The sequence below is a fragment of the Rhagoletis zephyria genome, unplaced genomic scaffold (assembly GCF_001687245.7).
Source record: "Rhagoletis zephyria isolate East Lansing unplaced genomic scaffold, Rhagoletis_zephyria_1.1 Rzeph_scaffold_00509, whole genome shotgun sequence".
NCBI classification, from domain to species: Eukaryota; Metazoa; Arthropoda; class Insecta; order Diptera; family Tephritidae; genus Rhagoletis; species Rhagoletis zephyria.
The window spans coordinates 91571-119559 of NW_016157593.1; the positions used below are offsets into that span (position 1 = coordinate 91571).

General features: G+C 37.2%; 1 protein-coding gene across 1 annotated transcript in view; it reads left to right on the forward strand.

Moving 5' to 3' along the window:
- Positions 1-27989, forward strand: part of LOC108360047 (protein unc-13 homolog A-like) — a 106687-nt gene that overhangs the window by 26187 nt on the left and 52511 nt on the right. Inside the window, exons 9-10 of the mRNA XM_017612185.1 lie at positions 5031-5316; positions 5376-5733. Coding sequence (XP_017467674.1) covers positions 5031-5316; positions 5376-5733 — 644 coding nt within the window. The remainder of the gene's footprint in view (positions 1-5030; positions 5317-5375; positions 5734-27989) is intronic.

Consider the following 27989-nt stretch of genomic DNA (forward strand, 5'->3'; position numbering starts at 1 on the left):
GTGAAGCAAATGAATGGACAGTTGAGGTGATGATAAATAATAAAATTTATAGTTTTCAAATAGATACTGGAGCTCAAACAAATATTATTTCAGAAAAAATTGTACAAATTTTGAATCTAAATAGTAAAGTTAAAAAATCATGTATTAAATTACTAACTTTTAGTGGTGAAAAACTGCAGCATTTTGGTATTATAAAGATTGATTTTGTATTTCAAGATAACCAGTATTCGGAAAATTGTCATATTCTTAAAATGCCTTGCAAAAATATAATTGGTTTAAATACAGCCATCAATATGAATCTTATTCAAAAAGTCAATGTAATACAAAGCACAAATACAATTTTTGAAAAGTATGCATAAATTTTTACTGGTTTAGGCCTCTTGAAACAAAACTGTAAATTGAAATTAAATACAAGTATACCTCCTGTGATTGATCCACCAAGAAAAATACCATTTCGATTGCAAATTGATTTAAAACATGAATTGAAAAGAATGGTCGATTTATAAGTTATAGTACCTGTGTCTGAACCAACTGAATGGGTGAGCTCAATAGTTCTCGTTAAAAAACCAAATGGTAAATTAAGAGTATGCTTAGATCCTCGTCATTTGAATGAAGCTATTCTAAGACCACATTTTCCTTTTCCTAATGTAGAAGACTGTAAAGCTAGACTAAGCGGCGCTAAATTCTTTAGTACGTTAGATGCAAATTCAGGTTTTTGGATGGTCCTATTGGAGGAAGAGTCATCGAAATTATGCACATTCAATACATCTTTTGGAAGATATCGCTTTTTAAGGGTGCCATTCGGCATAAATGCGGCACCAGAAATATTCCATAGTGAAATGGTGAAACTATTTGAAGATATTGAAGGCCTTATTATCTATATAGACGATTTCTTAATATATGCAGACACTGTTGAAAAGCATAATACCATCTTATTAGCGGTACTTGACAGAGCAAAAGCTGTTGGGCTAAAATTCAATAAAGAGAAGTCCAAAATAGGAGTAACACAAATAAAGTTTGTAGGTCATATTTTTGATAAAAATGGTGTAAGTCCGGATAATGAAAAAATAAAAGCCATAAAAGCCATTCCTGCACCAAAGTCAATAGAAGAATTACAAAGATTTATGGGTATGATAAACTATTTAGGGTCATTCATAGAAAATTTAGCAGCTAAAAATAAAAACTTACGTGATTTACTAAGAAAAGACGTAGTTTGGCACTGGGGTGATATGCACGAAAAAGAATTTAATAATTTGAAACAAGCTATAACTAATGCACCAGTTCTTACCTACTTTGATACAGGAAAGCAATTAGTTTTATCTGTAGATGCCTCCAAGTTTGCGGTAGGTGCGTGTATAATGCATGACAAACATCCGATAGCCTATGCTTCAGCATCACTGACGGATTGTGAAGTCAATTATGCACAAATTGAAAAGGAGCTTTATGCAATTTTGTATGGCTGTACTAAGTTCCACCAGTATGTGTACGGTATGAAAGTCACTGTAGAAACTGACCATAAACCTTTGGTGAACCTTTTTAAAAAACCGCTTTATAAGATTCCGGCAAGGTTGCAGCGATTCATGCTTCAACTTCAGTATTACGATCTATCAGTCCAGTACAAACCAGGAAAATTTCTGTATATAGTAGATACACTTTCACGAGCACCCCTTACAAATAAAGCCGGCATAAACATGGAAGAAGATCTTTCGTTACATTGCAATTTATTGCTGACACAACTTCCATTTTCAGATTCAAAAGTTAATGAGATTAAAGAAAAACAAAAAGCAGACACGGTTTTTGGAAAGATAAAGAATTACATTAAAAGTGGTTGGCCACGAAACAAAAAGCTAATAGATTCAGAAGTTGCACCATATTTCAAAATTAAAGACGATATTCATATAATTAATGACATAATCTTAAAAAATAATCAAATTCTGGTGCCAACTGCCTTACGAAAATCGGTCCTTAAAAATTTACATGAAGGCCATCTAGGCATTAAAAGAAGCCAAGGTCTGGCTAGACAGTCAGTATATTGGCCAAATATAAACAACGACATTTTTAATGTAGTTTCGAACTGCGAGATTTGCATTAAATACAGAAATGCCAATCCACAGCAAGAACTTTTTTCTCATGAGATTATAAATATACCCTGGTACAAATTAGGATGCGATTTGTTTGAATTCAATAGACAAACGTATCTATTAATTGTAGACTACTTTTCTAAATACGTAGAGATTGAAATATTATCAAGCGGTTATTCAAGTAGTCTAGTCATAACCAAAATGAAATCTGTTTTTGCTAGATATGCTAGTGTGCCTCGAATGTTAATATCTGACAATGGACCACCCTTTAATTCACAAGAATTTAAAACGTTTTGTCAGGATTGGCAAATAGAACACTCGACATCCAGTCCATATTTGCCCAAGTCGAACGGAATGGCTGAGCGGTCAATTCAAACGATTAAAAAGATGCTGGCAAAGTGTTTAGAAAGTAAATCTGATCCCTATATTGGATTGCTCCATTACAGAACAACACCAAAATCAGGACTACCTAGCCCTGCAGAGTTGTTGATGTCGCGACAGTTGAGAACAAAACTACCTTCAATAGAAAAAAATTTTAAGCCAAAAGTTGTAAATATGCAAAAATATCAAAAACAAATAAATGATCAAAAATTGAAGTCTGCTGAATATTATAATAAAAGGTAAAAGTACTTAGAGCCGCTTTGCCAAGGCGAAAGTGTCATGTTCAGAAAAACACCAACGTCCTATTGGACTCCAGGTACTATAGCAGAAACTTGTAAAGAACCAAGATCCTACATTGTAATAGATAAAGACGGATCAAGTTACAGGAGGAACAGGGAGCCCATTTTGAAATTAAATGATAAGCAATTGTTAAATGAAGTAGATACAAATGAAAAAGACAAAGAAGTACAGGAATCGATTGAAAGTGAACTACAAAATAAAGATAAATATTCACAAATAAAGTCTAATGCTCCAAATACTGTTAGTAAGGAAACCCCTAAAGTTGTTAAAGATAAAAGAGATGGATTATATGTTACTAAAGCAGGACGAAATGTAAAGCCTCCAAAAATATTGAATTTTGAATAAATAAAAAAAAACCATATGTACAAACTATATGTATCTAAAAAACATTATCTTTTATATAAAAAAAANATCTTTTATATAAAAAAAGGAAGATGTTGTATATACACATCACCCTGTATTATCTATTTACTAGACTCTCCCTTTTGGTAAAATGTATTCCATTATGCATGTATTATATTTAGCTTTAGTTGGTACTTGAAAGAGCTAATAAAGAGCAGTCGTACTGGAGCCATCACAGCATACGTTTACACCATGAACCATACTTTAATAGGTATAAAAGGAAATTACTGACATCGTCAACAAAAAAAAAATTGCCAAAAATCAACGGAAAGCCCTAAGCCAATTGGTTAAACATGGTTATCGAACTTAACCTCTGCATTAACGAAGGTGTAAAGAATAACATACAAGTGGTTTTATGACGGTGTTCAGCGGCCTTTTCCTACACTTTAATTCATTTCTTTTAATTAATCAAAACGACGAATTTGCAGTATAAATTTACCTGTACTAAAGTAGACATAAATTGTGTTATGACCTCTGAATCTATTTATAGGGAAATAAGTGTAATTTTTAGTTTATAAAATCAATTTGCAACTATGCAAATATTTTTGAGTGCGATTAGCAAACTTTTAAGTTAAATTTCACTTTTTAAAATAGATTTCTCAAATATGCGGCGTTGACTTACCTTTTCGTTTTATTTCCATGTGTTTATTACTTTAATAAATGCAATTTCTATTTAAATGTGTGGTTAGGAATGTATTCCAAGTACCATAAAGTATTTTAAAAACAAATGAAATTTTGACTTTCGTCCAGCTAGATCTGGATCGAAATTTTTTAAGCGATTAAATTCGGAAAAAATACGTTTTCGAAGCTATCTCACAACTGCTTATATCAAGATCTGAAAAGCCCACACGAATATTGCCACTGATATAACTTATGTCTAGCGACCAAAATGACAGCTGGACAGCAAACAAGTTTATCTTGTGGAGACGGCCAGAAACTACATTGCACTAATTTTTTACACCATTTTCTGAATTACTCATATTATTCAATTTTCAAAGTCTTTTTAAAAATCCTGGCGTCAGAGAGAAAACAAAAAACGCAATTTTACTGCATATATTTGGCATGGCCTTGCGAATATATTAGTGGTATTCACCAAATTGAGCAAGTGGCCTGGCAGTCTGGCAAAAGGGCAGATGAGCTCAAGCAACGAATGTTGTTGCTCAATTTGGTGAATACCACTATTGATTTTTTCGTGTGTGAAATTGCCTGTCGCACGGTGTTATGTGTATGTATAATTAGCTAGACATTTATAAAAGTAAGTATTAATTAAACAAAAGAAATATAGCAAAAACAGGTCAACATAAGGCGTTTCTATTATTGCCACCATTGCAAATTACAACTCCCGAAAATTCCGGGATGCTAGGCAAATAATCCCGGGATTTTCGGCACTTATAAAAGGCCGGGATCCCGGGATTAACATCTCTAGTCTCCATAGAGGCATCTGGCCTTTGACCCCTTTGCGACATGCCTTAACCGACTCCAATCGGGACCAAAATTTTTATGTGATATCTTCGACTATGGTAGTAACTATTTTGGGTATTAAATGAATAAAATAATAATTTAATTTTTTGAGTCTCTATAGAGGAATCTGTATTTTGCCCCCTGTGCGACACGCCTTAATCGTGTGCAGTCGGGACCAAATTTATATGTGATATCTGTGACCGTGTTATTACCGATTGAGGGGCTAAGACTGAAAAAAACAATGACAATAAGAATTCAACAATCTTAGAACAAAGACATAATTTTTGGCAATCAGCGCAATTTTCATTGAAATCAGCTGCTTATCAGCCACCTTATCTGAATTCCAAACATTACAGTTACTTACTTAATAACAAAATAATATTGTAATTATTAAATTTTCAACAGCCTCGAGCCACGGATCACACAGTCAGTGCGCGAACTGGGAGATCTGCTGCTCTCTATAAAAGGTGGCGGCAACATTAATTCCAATCAAGCGGCACAGCGAAATGCGGTGGCTGTTGAAGCCGATGAAGTACTTAGGCCACTAATGGATTTATTGGATGGCTCTCTAACGCTCTATGCTCAGTCCTGTGAAAAAACAGTACTGAAACGGTTGCTCAAAGAGCTTTGGAAAATTGTAATGCGTATTCTAGAAAAGACTATAGTGTTGCCTCCAATGACTGATAAGACTGTACGTGATTATATATTGTAGAGATTTCTATTTTTCCTTAATTACTTTCTTTTTAACAGATGATGTTTAAGCATCTAACAGATAATGCTAAGAATCTTGCGTCGAATGCCAAAATCGAAGACATGGGTAGACTATTCAAAAGCCATATGGCTGGTAAGCAAGATGTGAAGAGTGCCCTTAGCGGTGTGATGGATATCTCCAAGGAGGTGGAGAAGAATTTATCACCCAAACAATGTGCTGTATTAGATGTTGCCTTAGATACCATAAAGCAATATTTTCATGCTGGCGGCAATGGACTCAAAAAGACATTCCTTGAAAAATCACCAGAGCTGCAAAGCCTGCGATATGCTTTAAGTTTGTACACGCAAATGACGGATACGCTTATTAAGACTTTTATTTCCAGTCAAGTACATGAAAGTAAGTATTTACGTTTTTGCAAGCTTTTATTTAACTTGCTTTGTATTTAAGAAAAACATATTTATGTAAGTATATTTGTTTGAGTCCCAACTTCCCAATGAGCTAGAGACTCGTAATTTCAAAACTGGCTCAGGAGTAGAAATATGGTGCGATTTAGTTCATATTTAAAATTTATGTATATTACCTACATACATAAAAGGAAATAGCTTAGCAAAAAGCTTTCCGAGACTCTGCATCTATGGTCGAATTAATCTATATTTAGAATATATATCAGTGTTGCCACTTTACCACAATTGTGGTAGATCTGTAGGGTTTCCAGATTTTTTTACGCGAAATCAGTAATTACAATTTTTCATGCTATATATGTACATCAGTACTTTTCAGTACACATTCATTCAAAGCAAAATTATAAATGTAAGTAACAGAAAATACTATAAAACGCCAGAGTACATGCTTTTGAAAATATTTTGGTATATAAATTATATTTATATAAAATAAATAATATTTTTGGTCATTCATTTTAAAATGAGTTTACACCGGTGATTCCCAAAGTGGTCCAAGTAGATCCCCACGAGTTCACGGACAACTCGACGGCGGTCTACGTTGGCGGGAAAAAATATGGGGATTCACAAGTTGTAAGGAAAATTTATCTGGCTTCCATAGTAAAGAATAAAAATGTTGGCATGACCTTACCTACCAATGCACAGTGGTTAAAAATTGGCATTTTGTGTTCACAATTCACTGGAGCCTTCATTTTATAGTCAATTTAATTAATTTTTGAAGTGAAACTTCTTAGGCGGCGGTATCGCAAAAATGAAAGTAAAATTTTTAAAACTCAAAATACGTTTGTTCCACACGCTTTCCGGGGTGTTTCGGTAATTAGAGCGTAAGGAACGCAAAAAAACACTTTTCGTGCCCAGAATCAACAAATCAGTTCTAAACAATGATTTTATGTACATATATTTATCTTATATAGCTAATAAAATTAGCAAATACCTACATTTCTGAACCTTTAGTGCTATTTTGCATTTTTGTATTTTACAAAATTTGCTATCGGATGTAAACAAACAACAGCTGTTATTTCAAATTGACTTCTTGCACATTTCGGCCTGTTTCGGGCACGAAGAAGAGGGCATTTACGATCCCAAAGTGTAAGGTATTCGCTCCCTATTACCCATTTTTCTAGCTTTCTGGGCTGTTTTGGGCACCCGCGGGTATCCGCGGGCTCGTGTGGAACAAACTTAAAGTTACATGAGTAAGAAGGAAGATATAGCATAGAGAAAAGGAAAAAAGAAAGAAACGACGTATGCACAGCGATACAAAGCTATATTTAGCACAAACATCCAGCGTTGTCACTAACAATTTTTTTCCTACAAATTTTCTTCCCAAATCCAACCAAAATCGGTTAAAACCTACCAAATAAATTTCCATTACAAAGAAGCATTCTGAAAGCATACAATTAATTTATTTAGATTAAATGTTTCGAATACAAAACATTTACATATGCACATACATTTATGTACTTTGTACATTTTAAAACAAACAAGAAATAAATAAATGCAGGTACAGTCTTATTCACGGAGATGAGATCATTTAACATTTTTTGTACCAATAATTTTAATTTCTTAAAAGAAAATTTAAATCAATTAATTATACATGCAAATTTTTAGCAGCTGACCCACATAGTGCGGGTAATTTTTTTTACAAGTGCCTTGCGTAATTTATGCTATTGGTACTGATATTTTCATTCATTCCATTTTTAATAGAATAAACTTGTTTGTTTTTTGGAGTAGCAAAAGAGAGCGCAGGGTGCGCCAGAGATTCTATTCTCCGTGGAAATAAAAAGACGAGGAATTGAATTATGCATATGAATTCATTAATGTTTTTATTGCCTTCAATCAAATTTTAAACGATATTTAGTAGCGATATAGTTAAAACAGTGACAAAGTTCTCCCGAGTGGCGTTCTATGACAAAATGCAAAAAACGGTGCGATGGGGCTGCGACGGCGTTCAAAACGTTAATAATTCTAGCAATTTAATTGCAGGCACGAGTCACCCCGTGAACCCGCTTACAATTCCAACATGAAACCTATTTCACCTGACTCATTCACAATGGTGCACAGTAAGTGACGTTGCCAGCCGCACGCAGATTATGGAAAATGCATTAATTGAATAATTGGAAAAAGTACTCAATCGAACTCGATTAAATTGGGCCTCATGTCCGCAACATGCCGGCCCGCCTACGCCGGTGACAGGTTGAGCAACTCTTGCAACTTCTCGAGGGTCAGCACCGCCCGGTTGAATAAATCGCGGATGCGCCGTTGGACCGTAGTATTGCCGCTTTGAGCTTGCTTCGCGGCTGGTTTGACCACACGGCTGGCCAGCGTCGATCGTCCACGGCGAACTTTTGCATGCGAGTCAGTACGGCGAGTGCTTTCCGGTGGCGATGACGTGGGACGATGCAGCATTGTGTGATGCACCTTCCCACACCGGTGACAACTGTCGGCTGAGCTGCAGGAGCCGGTTGAGTGCGACGTCGCCAAGCAATTGACGCAGTACTTATGTATGCGCGCGGACTCGTACCGCTCATCAGGCGTCATTGCTTGAAATGCGCGGCAAAACCGCAACGGACGATGGCGGCAGCAGAGGCGGCACTGGCTGAGCTTCATCTGGTTCTTGGACATCTGTGGAAGACGGAATTAGTTCCATGCTATGGTGGAGTCAGCTGGAGGGAGGTGTAGGTGTGGATTAGTAGTGTTTAGTGAGGCATGAAGTATATAAAGAGAGCTACTATAAAGGGGGCAGTAAGCACAACTTCGCAATATTTCGAGTGATTGTTCTGGCTTGAGTGTAAAGATGAGCTACGCGAACATTTTGATCATGACCGGGGTGAAGTTTCACCACGCGCCCGAGTCTCCACTCGTTTGGGGGTAGAAAGTCGTCTTTGACGACAACGAGGTCTCCCTCCTTAAGGTTGGGTTCTTGTCGCTTCCACTTGTGCATTTTATGGAGTTCCTTGAGATATTCATTTTTCCAGCGCGTGCTAAATTGCTGATGAATAACCTTCAATTTGTGCCATTTGTTTACTAAAGAGAGATTGTCAGAGTGGGGTTCAGGCCTAGAGAGGAGCGGGGCACCACGCTGGCGTTAAATCCAGCAGATCCGTAGGATCCTGAGACATAGGGGAAAGCGGCCTGGAATTTAACACCGCTTCAATTCGAATAAGGAGAGTGGTAAATTCTTCAAAGGTAAACTTGTGATATCTGGCTACCTTTGTGAAATGGGTTTTGAAGCTTTTTACAGCAGCTTCCCAGAGACCGCCCATATGAGGCGCATACGGTGGGATAAACTGCCANGCTTTGAGCTTGCTTCGCGGCTGGTTTGACCACACGGCTGGCCAGCGTCGATCGTCCACGGCGAACTTTTGCATGCGAGTCAGTACGGCGAGTGCTTTCCGGTGGCGATGACGTGGGACGATGCAGCATTGTGTGATGCACCTTCCCACACCGGTGACAACTGTCGGCTGAGCTGCAGGAGCCGGTTGAGTGCGACGTCGCCAAGCAATTGACGCAGTACTTATGTATGCGCGCGGACTCGTACCGCTCATCAGGCGTCATTGCTTGAAATGCGCGGCAAAACCGCAACGGACGATGGCGGCAGCAGAGGCGGCACTGGCTGAGCTTCATCTGGTTCTTGGACATCTGTGGAAGACGGAATTAGTTCCATGCTATGGTGGAGTCAGCTGGAGGGAGGTGTAGGTGTGGATTAGTAGTGTTTAGTGAGGCATGAAGTATATAAAGAGAGCTACTATAAAGGGGGCAGTAAGCACAACTTCGCAATATTTCGAGTGATTGTTCCGGCTTGAGTGTAAAGATGAGCTACGCGAACATTTTGATCATGACCGGGGTGAAGTTTCACCACGCGCCCGAGTCTCCACTCGTTTGGGGGTAGAAAGTCGTCTTTGACGACAACGAGGTCTCCCTCCTTAAGGTTGGGTTCTTGTCGCTTCCACTTGTGCATTTTATGGAGTTCCTTGAGATATTCATTTTTCCAGCGCGTGCTAAATTGCTGATGAATAACCTTCAATTTGTGCCATTTGTTTACTAAAGAGAGATTGTCAGAGTGGGGTTCAGGCCTAGAGAGGAGCGGGGCACCACGCTGGCGTTAAATCCAGCAGATCCGTAGGATCCTGAGACATAGGGGAAAGCGGCCTGGAATTTAACACCGCTTCAATTCGAATAAGGAGAGTGGTAAATTCTTCAAAGGTAAACTTGTGATATCTGGCTACCTTTGTGAAATGGGTTTTGAAGCTTTTTACAGCAGCTTCCCAGAGACCGCCCATATGAGGCGCATACGGTGGGATAAACTGCCATGCAAATCCGCGGGTTGCGTATTTTTCGGCGATATCAGTAGCCGCTTCTTTAAGAAACTGGGAGAATTCTCTTTGCAGCGTTCGCTGCGCACCTACGAAAGTTTTCCGTTGCCGGATATGATTTTGTGAGGGATTCCACGGCGGTCGACAAATCGAGTAAAAGCTGCCTTGAACGCTTCCGTGGTCAGATTTGAACATAACTCTAGGTGTACTGCTTTGGTGGAAAGGCACACAAATACACACACATACGCCTTTGCGTGGGGAGCTCGTCGTAGGGTAGATGTTTTCACAAGAAATGGTCCAGCAAAGTCAACACCTGTGGTATGAAAGGGGAGTGTATAGGTAGATCGTTCAGGGGGGAGCGCGGCCATTATCTGTGAACGCATCTTTTCTTTATAGATTATGCAGACCTTGCACTGAAAAATACATTTTTTATCTTTTGCTTCAACCTGGGGATATAATATTCTTGCTGCACCATTCGCATCATTAGTTGTCGATCAGCAGAAAACAGAGCTTTGAACTTTCTGGAATGATGATCGGGTGACGTTCATTAGCATACGCTAAACGTCCATTCACGCGCAGAATTCCCGTCAGTAAAGGGATTTTTTTTGCTAATAGACTTCCCTGCATTTAATGGGCTGATTTCGTTGATGTAGTACTGGCTTTGAGTCTGAACGATAATACGCAATTTAGCTTGATTTATTTCCTCGTGCGTTAAGGGGAGAGAATTGGGTATCGGTTGCTTTCTAGCTGCGTTTATAAACCGATACATAAACGCTATTACTCGCAACGCTGGGCAAAGGAGGAAAAACGCTCAAGTATATCCACTGATTTAATCGTGTGCAGGGATTCAATGCGTCGTTGTTCGGGGGGTGACGAATGTGGAGATGCGTTTTTCGGCCACAAAGTGGGGAGTTTTTGCAGCCATTCTGGGCTATTCCACCATAATGCGCATGGCACAAGATCTTGGGGATGGCATCGGCGGGTGCCTAGATCGGCAGGATTCTCTGCACCAGGTACATGCCGCCAAGTGGCATTGCTCACATTTTGGAGTATGAGCGAAATTCTGTTGGCGACATACGTTTTCCAAGTTTGTGGCGGTTTTTCTAACCACGCCAACACGATGGAAGAATCTGACCAGAGGTATAAGTCATGAGCAGGTAAATCTAGTTGGGAAGGGAGTTGGTTAACCAGCTTGGAGAGGAGGACGGCTCCACAGAGCTCAAGTCTGGGGAGGCTTACTGTCTGCAGGGGGGCTACCTTACTTTTAGCTGCGAGAATGTGTGTTGAGAACGAGTTTTCGTCAATTTCTACTCGGAGGTAGACACAGGCGCAATAAGCTTTTTCAGAGGCATCTGAAAGCCCATGTACTTGTACACGGTGAGTAGGGGAGAATTGCACCTAGCGGGGAATAACAATTTCATTAATAGGGGAGATTTTCGCGCAGAGTGTTCCATTTTTGGAAAGCGCCGGGTTGTACGTGCTCATCCCATTCGGTTTCTTCCAACCATAATTACTGAAGGAGCATTTCTGCGGAAATCATTATTGGCGTTAGTCATCCTGCCGGGTCAAACAGTTTCGCTACCGCCGAAAATATTTGCCGTTTTGTCCTTGAGTTGCCAGCGGGTACAGGATATTGCTGGCGCGTAGGAGGATATTGCTGGCGAGCGGGAATTCGTCTTGACAATCCTGCGCTAACTGATGAAGCGTACGGATTGCAAGGTAGGGGCGCAATTGACGCCAAAGGTGACTGTTTTCAGCCTAAAATCTTCAATGGGCTTATTTGGGGACCTACGAAAGACGATTCTTTGGAAGTCTTGATCTTCCTTGTGGACGAGAATTTGGCGATACATCTTTTCGATGTCGCCATTAAAAACAAACTTGTAGAGACGCCATCGGAGAATGATAAGTACCAAGTCGTTTTGAAGGGTTGGGCCAGTGTATATTACATCATTGAGGGAGTTTCCAGAGTGGGATATTCTGGAAGCATTGAAGACTACGCTTACTTTTGTTGTATTACTGTCCGGTTTTATGACAGCATGGTGCGGTAAATAAAAGGAGAAGTATTTACCGTCNTACCAAGTCGTTTTGAAGGGTTGGGCCAGTGTATATTACATCATTGAGGGAGTTTCCAGAGTGGGATATTCTGGAAGCATTGAAGACTACGCTTACTTTTGTTGTATTACTGTCCGGTTTTATGACAGCATGGTGCGGTAAATAAAAGGAGAAGTATTTACCGTCTTTGATGACTTCTTGGGATGAGGTGGGCTCCATATGGTCCATGGTGATGTATTCTTCCAGAACTTCTGAGTACCTTTTGCAGAGGCCAGGTTTTTTTCTCCAGATTCCTTTCGATGCTGATATACTGCTGCTGCGCTGCTAGTCGAGAGTGAGTAAGAGCCATGGTGTCTGGGAATTCGGGTTTTATGGGTAGCTTCACCATATATCGTCCATCTGCCTGCCGGGTCGTTGTGTGTTGATACAGGTCCTCGCAGAACTCCTCTTCACTTGAACGAGGTTCAGTGACTGCTACTTCCTCCTGCTCCCAAAACTTCTTCAGCAGTGAGTTTAACGATACATTCTGGCGTTCTGTTACCTGGGTGGTAAAGGTGGAGATCCTCTCCTGGATTGGGCCGCTCAGNTGTGTTGATACAGGTCCTCGCAGAACTCCTCTTCACTTGAACGAGGTTCAGTGACTGCTACTTCCTCCTGCTCCCAAAACTTCTTCAGCAGTGAGTTTAACGATACATTCTGGCGTTCTGTTACCTGGGTGGTAAAGGTGGAGATCCTCTCCTGGATTGGGCCGCTCAGAATCCATCCAAATATCGTATTCTGCGCTATGAGACTTCCGCTTATGTTTTGTTGCAGCCCTTGTAGGATAATTTGGGGGATTAGGTCACTGCCGATTACCATATCAATTTTATTTGAGGTGAAACAGTTGGGATCGGCGATCCTTAATCGCTTTATCTCTTCTAAGTCAATATGAGAGATATTTGAAGTGGGGAGAAAATGGGTAAATTGGGGCAACATAATGGCTTGGGTTTTTATTTTATGGGCTCGATCTGAGCAGATTGTGATTTCGCACATTTTCTTTGAGTTTTGCACCACCATTTCACCCATTCCAGAAATCTCGAATAGAGCATCTGTCATAGGCAAGTGCAAGAGTTTTTGTATCCGGGATAATACAAACCTTTTTTTGTGAGCCTTGATCCACCAGAGCGAGAATATGATGATATTCGCTATCACAATATATAGGTACTATCGCCGTTGGGAGGAGAGTTGTGACGTTAGTAGCCGAAAACTGAGACGACACTTTATTTACGTCGGTTTTCTCTGGGGGTTAGTGCGTCACATATATTGAGCAAGTGGGCGCTTCAGTATCCGTATTAGTCTGAGTCGACAGCTTACTCGTTGTTCGTTGGGGTTTTGAATTGGGTTGGGGGGTCTGGGTCTTTTGCGGGAAGTGTAAAATAGAGTGATGTTTTCGTTGACAGTATACACAAGTGAAATTACTTGTACACTCCCTCTTTAAATGGGAGTAAGAAAGACAATTTTCACAGTACTTCTCTCTTACGAATATTAAACGGTCAGATACGGGTAGTGCTTTAAATTTCGCACATGTCTTCATGGGGTGCCTTGAGTGGCAGAGTTTGCATGAAATCAGCTGATTTAGATCGACATGGAAATTCTGAGTTCTATTTTTATTTATAAATGTGGAGTTGTGATTCCCCGTTCTTGGGGTGAAATTAGGGTGGGGAAGCTTTGGTTTTCCTGGCCGATATGTGTTAAGACTTTCTACTACTTCATACCGGCTTGTGAAAAATTTGCTCATATCTGCCCAAAGTGGTAACTCTTTCCGTGAGCTGATTGCTCCCATAGAGATAGAGTTTCACTGGGCAGTTTTGAAGAGCATAAATATAAAAGGATGGGGTCCCAATTGCTGGTTGGGATTCCTTGTGCTGAGAGGGTTGAGAGGCAATTGTTGATGGTGGATTAAATTTTCTGGATTTGCTCACCATTTTCTGAATATATGGGGGGATATTACATAGAGCGGTTAATTGGTTATCCACCAATATCCTACGGTTTTCGTGCCGTGACTTTAAAGCATCCCAGGCTAGTTCAAAATTGTCATCAGTGAGGGGGAACTGTTTCACTATTGGTCCGGTCCGGTCTTCTTGGTTTTTGCCTTAAATGGTACAGTTTCTGGGCTGGGGTTAGTTTGCGGTGATTTTTGTAGACTGCCGTGAACATATCTCTGAACGCCGGCCAGTCTTCGTACCCACCGTGGAAAATTTCTCTATCACACGGTGGTACCTTGAGGAATACTTCTTGGGAGTTCGAAGTTGGGGTGGAATTTGTGGTTCGAATGGTGGTTTCTTGGGACTGGGAATTTGCCCCGAGAAGCTGTAAGCCGTCTGAGTTAGAGGAGTCCATATACATATATATTTATAAATATGTTAATATGCGAGTGTGTATATTTGTATATACAGATTACCGTACCTAACACCGAAGACACTTGTTACGGCGCTCGAAGGGGTTGGTATTTGCCTTTATTCGTATGAGGAATGCCGCCAAGTTATGCACATACATACATATGTATATATATATATGTATATATTAGGGCGGGTCAATTTCTATGGATCGATTTTTTCGACATTGTTCCTAGCATATTCGGATTCTTCATAAAATTCTAAGAAAAAAATTCCTCCAGACCATAGCTCTAAAGTCAATTTCGAGCCTGCGCATTTTTAAAAGAAGATATCTTATATATAAAATTGGATTTCTGTCCGTTAGCCTCGCTAAGACTTGAAAACAGCTTGACCGATTTGAATATTTTTATTTTTTTGGTTTGTTTTTTATAATATCCGGATTGTTAAAACCAGAAAAAATAGAGAGTTGCCACCTGTTTAAAAATCCCAATATAAGTAAATTAATTACATAAATTAGATATTGCAATATGGGTGTCAAAAGAAAGAGGTTATGAAGGCTTACAGGCAAAAATATTTTTGAGGGGGGTTGCCACCTGTTTCAAAATTGAATTAAATGAAATTGATAAGATAAATTAAATATTGCAATATGGGTATCAAATTAAAAAGGTTTAAGAAGGCTTACTACTGAAAATATTTTTGAGTCGAGTTGCCACCAATTTCGAAAATTTAATTCAATTAAGTTAATAAGATAAAGTATGTATTATAATATAGGTGTCGAACGAAAAGTATTTGAAAAATTATTGATTAAGAAATATTTTCTATAGGCCTGCCACCTACCTGAGCGGTAAAAACTAAAAGCCATACTCGCAAATATTATTCAAAGCTCTTGAGGCTCGCATCAATGTGGAATACTGTAACTCCGTCAAGTTAGTGTTTATTGATGGCAAACAAAGTACTATCATGTTTGGCAATGATATCACCCCATCGAACAATGCACTTAGCCTCGATATAAAAAGAGAACAAAAGCCGAAGTATTAGCCGAAGCAGTTCATACAAATGTTCCACAATTGAACTAACAAAAAAATATGGCCTACGACTCTTTTATAGAAGCTGTGGACTCTGGAGTAAAATTTAAACAAAAAAACAAAACCGACTTCAATTCTCATATACAAATTTAAGAGTGCCGTTATTTTCTTCATGGCCCAATTATCGGATCTACACTCAATTAGTAGGAGACTACCTCTGAGGAACCACCTTTCCTTTCAAAAAGAATTATAGAAAACGGATAACGTAGTCCAAAGTTACGCGGTAACATACATAAAAACATATTCCGACGAATTGATAAAATATGCAGATTAATATTTAATAAAGTGTTACGGATATATTTTTTTTAATACAAACCTGTGCTTGGGAGCTTATTGATACGAAAAATTAATTTCTGATATCTATTTTTTATTTAAAGAACCGCAAGATTGCACTACAAAGCAAATTACATATTTTTTACTATTGTAACGGGAGAAGTTACTGTATGTATTTTTTTATATGTACAGTGTCGAACAAAAGTTTTGGCACAGTAAATTTTCGCATTACATATATGCAAAATTTTTAATTTATTTCCGATAATTTTTTATAAAAACATAGTTCATACTACACTAAAACACATAAAAATCAAATGTGTAAACTTTGTGAAAAACTCAGGAAAATTCAATAAATCTGCATACTAATTTGCAATTTTATATTCAGATTTTCAAGCAACTTCAAACCTGCACTTTGATAAACTAAAATTGAATGGATTATTAAACTGCATACTTGGAATTTTTCTAAAAAATACTTTGCCTATATTGCGTAAAATTTACTGTGCCAATACTTTTGTTCGTTACTGTAAGTTTAAGGGTTTATTTACCCTTAACTTTAAAAAACCAAAAAAAAATTTACAATATTTTAAAATTATTTTTCGAATCATAAATTTTTTTATGATTAACAATGTATTTATTTTTTTTTTTGGTTTTAGATCCTTTTTGCTTTCAACACGAGGTATCTTTTTTCTAGTTTCTATTGTCATAGCCATAACTCACTCTCTATTTTTATCAATCAATCAATCAATGAATCAATTTTATAATTTTTTTCGGCATTTTTCCTAATTACAAGTAGAGCTTTATAAAACTTTTATAACACCAAATGTTTATCAAGCTTGGGATTTTATGTTATCCGGGCAGGCTTATTAATTTAGCCAGAGAATATGTTTTCTTTATAAAGTTTACCCAGTTACCCATTTTAAACTGCTACCTGTACTGTATCAGCGGTTAAAACTTGTTAAATTTTTATTTAAAATTTTCGGTAAGGAATAAGCGAGTGGATGAAAAATATATTAACCGTAAGAACGGCCCATATATATGTATATGAAAGAATACACACATGCGACGACTCTAGCCATTGTGTGTCATTCCTTTAAATTATAGTTATTTTTTTCTTATTGTATTAAAAAAATAACGTTCGTAACACTTTAGTAAATATTAATCCGTATATTAACTGAGTATATATTAAAGACTAGAAGATGACCCGGTGAACTTCATATCATCTATAATTTATTTTAATTTAACTTTGATCAATTATAACAAATCTTCAAAATCCAATACAATGAGATCACTAATACTGCCTGCTGTTATAGCTGATAAAAGATTCCACACCTATAAGATGTGCCACGCCCCTGTTTACAAACTCATTTATATACATATATCTTTCCATAAGCACCTAACATAGATATATGTGCATTTCAAATTTCGAGTTCATGTGACCATAATTCCGAAGTTAGAGCTGATTAAAAATTTTCACTATGGGAGGTATCCCTCATCCCCTCCCCCCCTTGGCGAGTTTCAATTTTTTTACCCTATTATAGGTCCAGGAGTTATGGCAATACTTTGGCAAAATTTTATTCGATTCTATACATCCGTTCAGGCTGCAACCTGGTACATACATACATACATACTTCCACAAATATATAGTAGATTTGCTTTGAAGCGCCATCTTGCGGTTCTTTAGATAAAAAATAGATATCAGAAATTAATTTTTCATATCACAAAACTCCCGAGCACAATTTTTTATTACAAAAAAAAAAAATCCTTACACTTTAGTAAATATTAATCTGATTATGGACTTAGTATTAATTAAAAATAATTTCTTTTAAAATTGCGCAGGCTCGAAATTGATTTTAGAGTTATGGTCTAAAGGGCTTTTTTTCTTAGAATTGTATGTAGAATCCGAATCTGTTAGGAACGATGTCGAATAAAAAATTGACCCGCCCTAGTATATATACATATATGGTTGATGATGAGATATAGGGCACTTACTTGGATAGTGGTACTTTTCTTTTTTTGGGGGGACTGTACCTTCAGCCGACTCCGTTTTACCTCGTTACAAAGTGTGTGCTGCAATTGTTGTTCCTCCCTGTTCCGTTGTTGCCGGGTTAAGCTTTTGACCCCCCGTTACCTTTTCGTGTCCCTTTGTCACCTTGTCTGCCGTATTTTTTACCGGTTTTAGTTGCTGCTGTTGTTTTGTATTTTTTCTTTTAAATTGTGGGTGTACAAAACCCCTGTTGAATTTCACGAATTTTGTATCAATAGATTTTTTTTCGTTTAGTTCAGAGATTCGCGTTAAGCTTTAATTTAAAATTTATGCTTTTCGAACCTCTTATTCTTTTTTTCCGCACACTAATTTGCTTTTAGATTTGTTCACTAACTTAGTTTGTTTTTGATTAAACCAAATCTAGTAATTATGATTTTTTTTTTGCGCACACTAATGTCAGCTTTGGCTGTGGCTTACAAAATAATTGTTTGCATTCCGCGTTTTTACACACACTACACTGCCTGTACTTTTGTTTTTACTAAGTTGCTTATTTTAGCTTTTTTCAGTCGTTTGTATTCAAAAGCGCATATGTACATACATATTTATGTATGCAAATTTTATTTTATTTTATTTTTCAAATTAATGCCGCACACTTAGTTAATTTTCGTTTGTTTCAGATTTTATTTTTTGTAGCGACTTTTTGTCTTATTAACTGTATTCGCTTCTTTTTTTCACTTATGCATCTCGCTTGGATTTTTTGAGATAAATTTTGATTTTGATTTCTTACTTGTTTTTCCTTGTGTGCCCTTTATGCGGGGAGGGGGTGTAGGAACGCAAATTATTTTCGCGTTACGATTTTTCACACTTCTCGGTTCACTTTAAAAATTGTTTCGCACTTTTAATTTTTATTTCACCGTTTTGATGTATGTACATACGTTTTATTACGTCTCGCGTTAGCCGCCGCACTACCAATCGCCATCGGAAAATTCTTCAGACCGCTCGCAATATTTTGTGATCGCTTGTAATTGAGTATTTTACATATGCACGTACATATGTCAGTGTGTATGCTATGGAGTTTCTATAGGTCGCGGGTTGTCTATCCGGCTCGAAGGACCATGTTTGGTTTTTTGGAGTAGCAAAAGAGAGCTCAGGGTGCGCCAGAGATTCTATTTTCCGTGGAAAAAAAAGACGAGGAATTGAATTATGCTAATGAATTCATGAATGTTTTTATTGCCTTCAATCAAATTTCAAACGATATTTAGTAGCGATATAGTTAAAACAGTGACAAAGTTCGCCCGAGTGGCGTTCTATGACAATATGCAAAAAACGGTGCGATGCGGCTGCGACGGCGTTTAAAACGTTAATAATTCTAGCAATTTAATTGCAGGCCCGAGTCACCCCGTGAACCCGCTTCCAACATGAAACCTATTTCACCTGACTCATTCACAATGGTGCACAGTAAGTGGCGTTGCCAGCCGCACGCGGATTATGGAAAATGCATTAATTGAATAATTGAAAAAAGTACTCAATCGAATTCGATTAAATTGGGACTCATGTCCGCAACAAAACTTTTTCCAAAAACATATCAATATCCAGATAGCTGCAAATATCAAGATCAGTTATAAAGCGTTCTCATTGAGCGATTAACTCGAGTTTCTGGGCCATTTTGGAGCTTAACGCTTAACTCTACTCTTAAACTCGTAGTTTACCAAACAAAGCATTTCGATAAACTCTCCTTAAACACCACTTTTATTTGGAGTCCAACCTGCGACCAACTTACCGACAGTACGTCTGTTCCCGTACTGCAGGATTTTATCACAAATAGTCCGAGGTCGTTCCGTGCACATAAGGGTAGAATATCAACAATCTAGCTATGCAAAAACCAAAAACGTGGCTCGATATAACTTTTTGTGCTGATTTCAACCCTACCAAAATTACCTGGGGGAAATAAAATATAAAGAAGATATCAGTGGTTAAAATTAAATATTTGGATTTTTGTTTTTAATATTAATATCTTCTGAACACCATAATCTATTAAAAAACTAATGACGTCAAAATAAAGGTAATTTATTTGTCTTTAATCTATGTATACAATTTATATGCTTTTTTATATTTTTAGTCCGGAAATACTAAAAAAAATTTCGTCCGGAAATACTAAAAAAATAAATACAAATATATTTTTTTTAAATGTTGTTTATATAAAATTAGGTTTCAAACTGATTATAGTATATATGTCGCATGAAAGGTGTTTAAATTATGTTGAAATTAGCGTTAATAGTTTTTTAATCTGTTAAGTAGTTTCCGAGATATTAAACACATAAGAAATAGACAAGTTGAACTTTAACCTCTTTTATTGGCTTTAGATTTTATTTGCACCAAATGATTTTGGTATAGTTGAAATCAATGTAAAAAGTTCTATTGATCCTCATTTCATGTTTTTTCATAGCTAAACGGTTGGTATTCTAGACTTATATGTATGCGTGTTAAATCCAGTAGTACGGGAACAGACCCATTTTGGTTTAAAATCCACTTTTAATTAACAAATATATTTGATTTGTGATTTGGTTTGTTGACCAAACTAAAATAAAATTTATTTGTGATTTGATTTGTCACCCAAATAAGAAATCAATTTTGTTTGTGATTTGCTTGGTCAACCAAATAAAAGATTGATTTGTGAGTTTTCAACTAAATAATACTTTTTTATGCAACGCAACTACTTCGGGATTTTTGGGACTAATTCGGAATTTTCGGGACTATTTCGGGTTTTTCGAGATTTTCGGGGTTCTCTGGCCTATTTCGGGATGTTCGGGATTTTTGTGCCAAATTCGGAATTGTTGGGACTATTTCGGGTTATTCGACACTTCCTCGAGATTGTCAGGATTTTTGGGATTATTTCGGGATTTTTGAGACCAATTCGGAATTTTTCTACTACTTTGAGATTTGCGGGGTTCTCGGGATATATCGGGATTTTTGCACAATTTCGGGATTTCTTCGGGACATTCAGGCCTATTTCGGGTATTTCGAGATTTTCCGGATTTTCGGGATTCTCGGGAATATACCGGGATCTTCGGAATTTTTGGGACCAAATACGAATTTTTGGGAGTATATCGGGATTTTTGGGACTATTTTGGTATTTTTGAACTACTTTGAGATTTGCGGGGTTCCCGGGATATATCGGGATTTTTGCAAAATTTCGGGTTTTCTTCGGGACATTCAGGCCTATTTCGGGTTTTTCGAGATTTTCGGGCTTCTCGGGAACATACCGGGATCTTCGAAACTACTTCGGGATTTTTGGGACCAAATACGAATTTTTGGGAGTATATCGGGATTTTTGGGACTATTTTGGTATTTTTGAACTACTTCGAGATTTTCGGGACAACTTCGGAGCTTTGTGGATTAATTCGGAGTTTTTGGAACTCCTTCGGGTTTTTCGAGACTCCTTCGGGATTAGGACTAATTCGGTATTTTGGAGTTATTTCGGTATCTTAGAGATTTTCTCGGGATTCTCGGGACTATTCCAGGTTTTTCGAAACTACATTGAGATATTAGGGGTTCTCGGAGATATAACGGGATTTTTGGGACTATTTCGGGATCGATTTACTATTTCGAGATTTTTTCTGGATTTTCAGGACTATTTCCGGTTTTTCGGGATTCTCGGGACTATACCGGGATCTTCGTGACTACTTCCGAGGGTTTCAGGGTTCTCGTCGCTATTTCGGGATCTGAGGGATTTTTGGGACTAATTCGGAATTTTTGGGACTGTTTCGGGTTTTTCGAGATTACTTCGAGTTATCGGGTACTCGTGAATATATCGGGATCTTCGGGACTCTTTCGGGATTTTTGGGCTATTTTGGAACTATTTCGGGATTTTCGAGACTACTTCGAGATTTTCAGGATTTTTGGGATTATGTATTTCGGAATTTTTGGGACTATTTCAGGATTGTTGGAAATAATTCGGAATTCTCTCTCGGGGTTTTCGGCATTACATCGGGATTTTTGGGACCAATTCCAAATTTTTGGGAATATCTGGTTTTTCGAAACTACTTCGGGATTTTCGGTGTTCTCGGGATTATACCAGGATTTTTGGACAATCTGCCGATATAGTCCCGAGAACCGCGAAAATCTCCAAGTAGTCTCTAAAACCCCGGAATAGTCCTGAAAATCCCGAAGACGCCTCGAAATATTCCAGCTATCCCGCAATATTCCTAAAAATTCCGATATATTCCCGATAACCCCGTAAATCTCGAAGTAGTCTCGAAAAACCCGATATAGTACCAAAAAATCCGAATTGGTCACACAAATCCTGATATATTCCCGAGAACCCCGAAACCCTCGAAAGTAGTCTCGAAAAACGCAAAATAGTCCCAAAGTGGTCCCGAAGATCCCGAAGTAGAATCCCGAAAATCTCGAACTAGTTTCGAAAAACCCGGAATGGTCTCAAGAATCACGAGAAAATCTCCAAGATCCCGAAATAGCCCCAAATTTACCGAATTTGTCCCAAAACTCGCGAAGATCCCGAAATATTCCCCAAAAATCCTGAAAATCTCTAAGTAGTGTCGAAAGCCCCGAAATAGTCCCACAAATTCCGAATTGGTCACACAAATCCTCATATATTCCCGAGAACCCCGAAACCCTCGGAAGTAGTCTCGAAAAACGCAAAATAGTCCCAAAGTGGTCCCGAAGATTTCGAAGTAGAATCCCGAAAATCTCTAAGTAGTTTCGAAAAACCCGGAATGGTCTCAAGAATCCCGAGAAAATCTCCAAGATCCCTAAATAGCCCCAAAAATACCGAATTATTCCCAAAATCCCGAAAATCCTGAAGGAATTCCAAAAATCCGAATTTATCCTAAAAACTCCGAAGTAGTCCCGAAGATCCCAAGAACCCCGAAAATCTCGAAGTAGTCTCGAAAAACCGAAATAGTACCAAAAAATCCGAATTGATCCCAAAAATCCCGCAGTAGTCCCGTAGATCCCGACAACACCGATAATACCGAAGTTGTCTCGCAACATCCGAAATAGTTCCAACAATACGGAATTAGTACCAAAATCTTGAAAATCCCGAAGAAGTGTCGAATATTTCAAAATTGTCCCAAAATTCCCGATATATACCCGAGAACCCCGAAAATATCGAAATAGTCCCAAAAATTCCGAAATAGTCCCAAAAATCCCGAAGTAGTTCTGTTGCCTAAAAGAGTATTATATAGCTGAAAAATCATAATTCAAATGATTGGCTCTACAAATCAAATCACAAATAAAGTTGATTTATGATTTGGAGGGCGATTCAAATTACAAATCAATTTGATTTCTGATTTGAAGGGCGATTTAAATCACAAATCAATTTGATTTCTGATTTGGTTGACGAATCAAATCACAAATCAAATTTATTTTTTATTTGATTGACGAATCAAATCACAAATAAAACTTAACTTTTATTTGGTTGATCAAGCAAATCTATACTATATATAAAATTAAAGCCAAAAAAACGTGAGAACAAAACAGCCGATGTACTGGGTCGATTTCTATTATTCACGTTTTAAAATGACACATTTCTAGCACAGTAGGCCACAGTGGTATTTTTAAAATGAAATTTTAATAACAAGCATGTTTAATTAAAGTATTAAGTTGATCAGCAATAGGAGTGTACTCGTACGCCCAAGTATCTAAAGTTTTAGAAAACTTTTACTGGTTTTGCGTTCTCGTACCCAAAAAACTTGCAAAGTAGGGGAAATTGAGAGAGCAAAATGAGAAAGAGAGCTGCAAATTTTTGCTGGAAAAATTTTTCCCAGCTAAAACTTGCAAGTAAGAAAATCAGCTGATCACAAACACATGTTTGTAAATAAACAAAAGAAAATATGGCCTTTTTTAGTTATTTATTGCAAATTTTATTATTAACGCTAGTATACAACGAAAAAGTGAGTAAATTTAATAAGCACAACGTTTGTTGAGTTTATGAAATTTTTCGTTTGTACCATAATTTTTCTTTAAATATACCAAAATAGTTTTAAATGCGGCATGCTGAAATGTTGTTTTTGCTGAAATTTTCGGTTTTGGTAGGTTGATTGTTGAAATGAAAATTTTATAATTTTAAAGCTCCATTTGTAGCTATATCTATTACATTTTCTTTTTGGATCAATGATGGGTGTTTGGAGGAGATACTCTTGTTTTTGAATGCGTCACCATGTGATATCACAAATAATTATGAGAAAAATAACTCATTCATTCCGATATAATCAATTTGTATTTTAAAAAGGTTTTTCTTATTCAAAACTATTCAATTGTATAAAATGCCAAATCAGGCGAAAATGTACCAAGCAGAAAATAAATTGCCAAATTAATCACCAGTGCAACTATGCAAGTGATTAGCTGTTTCGAAAGTTGCAAGTTTTTGCAAATTTTAGTAGCGTTCTTGTACGCGCTAGTTCGTACCAGTTTTTACCAACTATCACGTTTTGCCGTTCTTGTACCCAAAAAACTGGTAAAAAAGGGGAAATTGAGAGCGAAAAGTGACATTTCTTTTTGAGGAGAAGTTGCTAGTTTTTACTGGATTTTACTGGATAAATTTTTGCTAGTAAGAACTTGCAAGCGAGAAAAACAGCTGATCGCATGTTGTTGGGTGGAATTGAAACTAATAAAATAAATGTTTATGAGGTTTTTATAGTTGAAATTGACAAAATAAACCTATTTAAACATAATATACATTGTCTTATTAGCAACTAGCTGCGAATAAACAACAAATTAATCAGCTGTTCGTAAAACTTGCAAATTATTACTGGTTTTGCGTTCTTGTACTTTTGTGCTATGAGAGCGAATTCTCAGAAATTCAGTTACTGGAGAGTTCCTGGCAAGTTACTGGATAATTTGTAAAAGAACACAACTTTTGTGTTCTCGTACTTCCGTTGATATTTCGTCTCTTTGAGAGCGAAAGCTGCTAAATTCTCAGAACCTTTTTTGCTGGAGAATTTTGTCCTCTCAATACGAGTACACACCTAATACCACGCATTGCTAGACCGTTTGCCTTCCACACGTGTGTGTGTTTACAGAGCATCAACAAACCACATACATATTTCTCTCTATTCTCTTCTCTTTTTATACTCAGCACAGCGCAAAATAAATAAATAATATAAAAAAACTTTTTAACATACAACGCTTTTATAAATGGACTAAAAAGTAGAAAATAATACTTCTCAGTCCCATAGAATTTGTTTTGATAACTTTTGATTTTGAAATTTTAGCAAAAGTCATTATAAACAATCTATGAAATTGAAAATGAAAAGCGTGGGGCGCATGTAATACACTTGAATTGATATGAAAAGTAATATATGAATGTATGTATGTGGGTATATGAATAACGACCGCTTAAAATCGATTTCAAAGTTCTACTTTCGCTGTAGAAATTTTAGGTCTACGTTATGTAGTTTGACTATTGTCAATTAAATCGAATGCTTTGTATTGCATGCGCTCCACGTTTTTCATTTTCAATTTCATAGATTGTTTATAATGACTTTTGCTAAAATTTCAAAATCAAAAGTTATCAAAACAAATTCTATGGGACTGAGAAGTATTATTTTCTACTTTTTAGTCCATTTATAAAAGCGTTGTATATTAAAAAGTTTTTTTTATATTATTTATTTTCTACTTTTTAGTCCTGTCTGAATAAAATTTTGCAATAGATATTAAAATAATTCAACGATATTAATAGAAAGGTGCACACACATGCATTTACATATGTATGTACATACAAACGAGCACCAATTAATTTTATTTAAAGAAATGGCGTGTCGTCTATTTCCGCCGATATGCGTGTATAAACCCTCCTCAAAGTCTAGCCAAAAAGCCAGCAACTCACACAACAGGTTCCCCAGAGCAATTCGCTCGAGAAAGTGGTACCCGGTACACGTAATACGCGGCACACAGCACAACAATCCGCCAAAACAGGCAACCCGGCCCAAAATTACCACCGTAGAAGGCAGAAACCCCGAGCGGCAGTGCAGGAGCCCAAGAATTACCCTTAAAACGGCCACAGGAGCTTAAAAAGACCAACTGGTCCCCAACTGGTCCGAAGGTATGTAGGTTCGGACTAGTCCCAAACTGGATCCCGGACTGGTACCCCGACTGGTTACCAACTGGTCCCGCGAACATTTTCCCAAATGGTCCCAAAGTGGTTACCAACTGTTCCACCCATACCTCAAGTGGTCCACAAGTCACTTCACTTACAAAGCATTCGATTTAGTTGACAATAGTCAAACTACNTACTTTTTAGTCCTGTCTGAATAAAATTTTGCAATAGATATTAAAATAATTCAACGATATTAATAGAAAGGTGCACACACATGCATTTACATATGTATGTACATACAAACGAGCACCAATTAATTTTATTTAAAGAAATGGCGTGTCGTCTATTTCCGGTGTAGCAAACGTAGTACATAGGGCGACATCTAGATGTCATCTACCTCGCCCTATTCACTATGCTTTTTTATAGGAGCTTTTCAAAGCTTTGCTTTATGGTGTCGGACACACAACATTGAAAGTTTCTGGAACACAACATTGCAAGTTGATAAAAGCGTTGTAAAAAAGAACCTTTGCCAGCTTCAGGCATGCGCAAAGCGAAATTTTTGTACAAGCAGCGCTGCGTTCAAACAAACAAACACTGTACATCATGTATTTCGTTTGGCAACTGTTCTTGTTTTTTTTTTACTTCAAAATGCTGCTTGCTGCGATCAGTGTTGCCAGGTCTTCGGCATGAGAAAACGTCCCTCTTGGTCTGAAAAAGCGTCATTTCCTACCCAAAAACGTCTTTTTCAAATGAATGTACAAAAAGTTGTTCTTATTCAACTTTTATTGTATACAAAGGTGCATATGTACGTAAGGTATATTAATATGTCATTTCGACAAAGCACATTTAAAATTCATTGTAAACTGGTTTGAGACCGTTAATATAAACATCATTTTATACATACACTTGTGATCAGCTGATTAAGTCATCAACATTTTGATCGATTTTGGCTGTTTCTCTTTTGTTTATTATTTTTCCATAAAAACCAAGCTCATTATATATCTATATAAAATATAAATCCACATTTCAAACTTTGTGCAAAAATTATAAAAAATCGGCAAAGTTTCAGCTAGATTTTCAACCTTTTATTCAGATTTTGTAGATTTTTTTTTGGTATGCAGTGATAGCCCATTAAATTTCAGGGCAATAATGTACAAGTTCAAAGGCGCTAAATAATCGCGTTGATTTTAAATAATTTTTTTTAGGGGGTCGGTTGTCGAAAATGCTAAATTACGTTCTGCTAAGAAGGAGCATAGCAATATTTCAGCCTTGTTTGCGTTCATCACATTTTCAATGAAGCCCTAAAAAAGTCGCCTCTTTTTTTCTGACTTTTTATGCTGCGCAGCTTTTTTTAAGCTTTTGTGAGCGTGCGTGTTGCAATAGATCGGCTCTTCCTGATTTGGCTTTTAATGTGCAATAGCAAACATTATAATAAGCCTGCGCGTACGCTTGGTTTGCTTCATATTTAAGTCATCTGTGTCCAAAGAATAAATATCTTTTGAAGCAAAAAGCTTGTAAAGATTTATTAAGAAAATAATTCAAACTCAGTTCTACTTACAAGATTTAGTAACAGAGAAAAATTACTGGGAAGTTAAAAAACGTCATCATATTTTAACACAAAAAACGTCCAAACGTCAACAGGATACAAAAAACGTCCAAATGACGTTAAAAATGGCAACCTGGCAACGCTGGCTGCGATATCGGCACCACAATATAACCAGTAAACAACCTTCGGTGAATTTGGCGACTGCCTTCCTCGGGGATGAATATGCTAGGGATGAAATTATTGGTACACACGCCTTCCAAGCACGCAGGGTTGCTTTTAAGAAACAAAAAATAATTAACTCTAAATAGTTTCAAGAAGTATAGTGTAAAACGAAATTTATTGAATAATTCCACATAAAATGGTATACATAAATGACGCATTTTCTAAACGATTTAAACTAAATGCATTTGCGAATTGATAGAAAAGTACTACGGATTGTAAATTTTTGTTAACTNCTAAATGCATTTGCGAATTGATAGAAAAGTACTACGGATTGTAAATTTTTGTTAA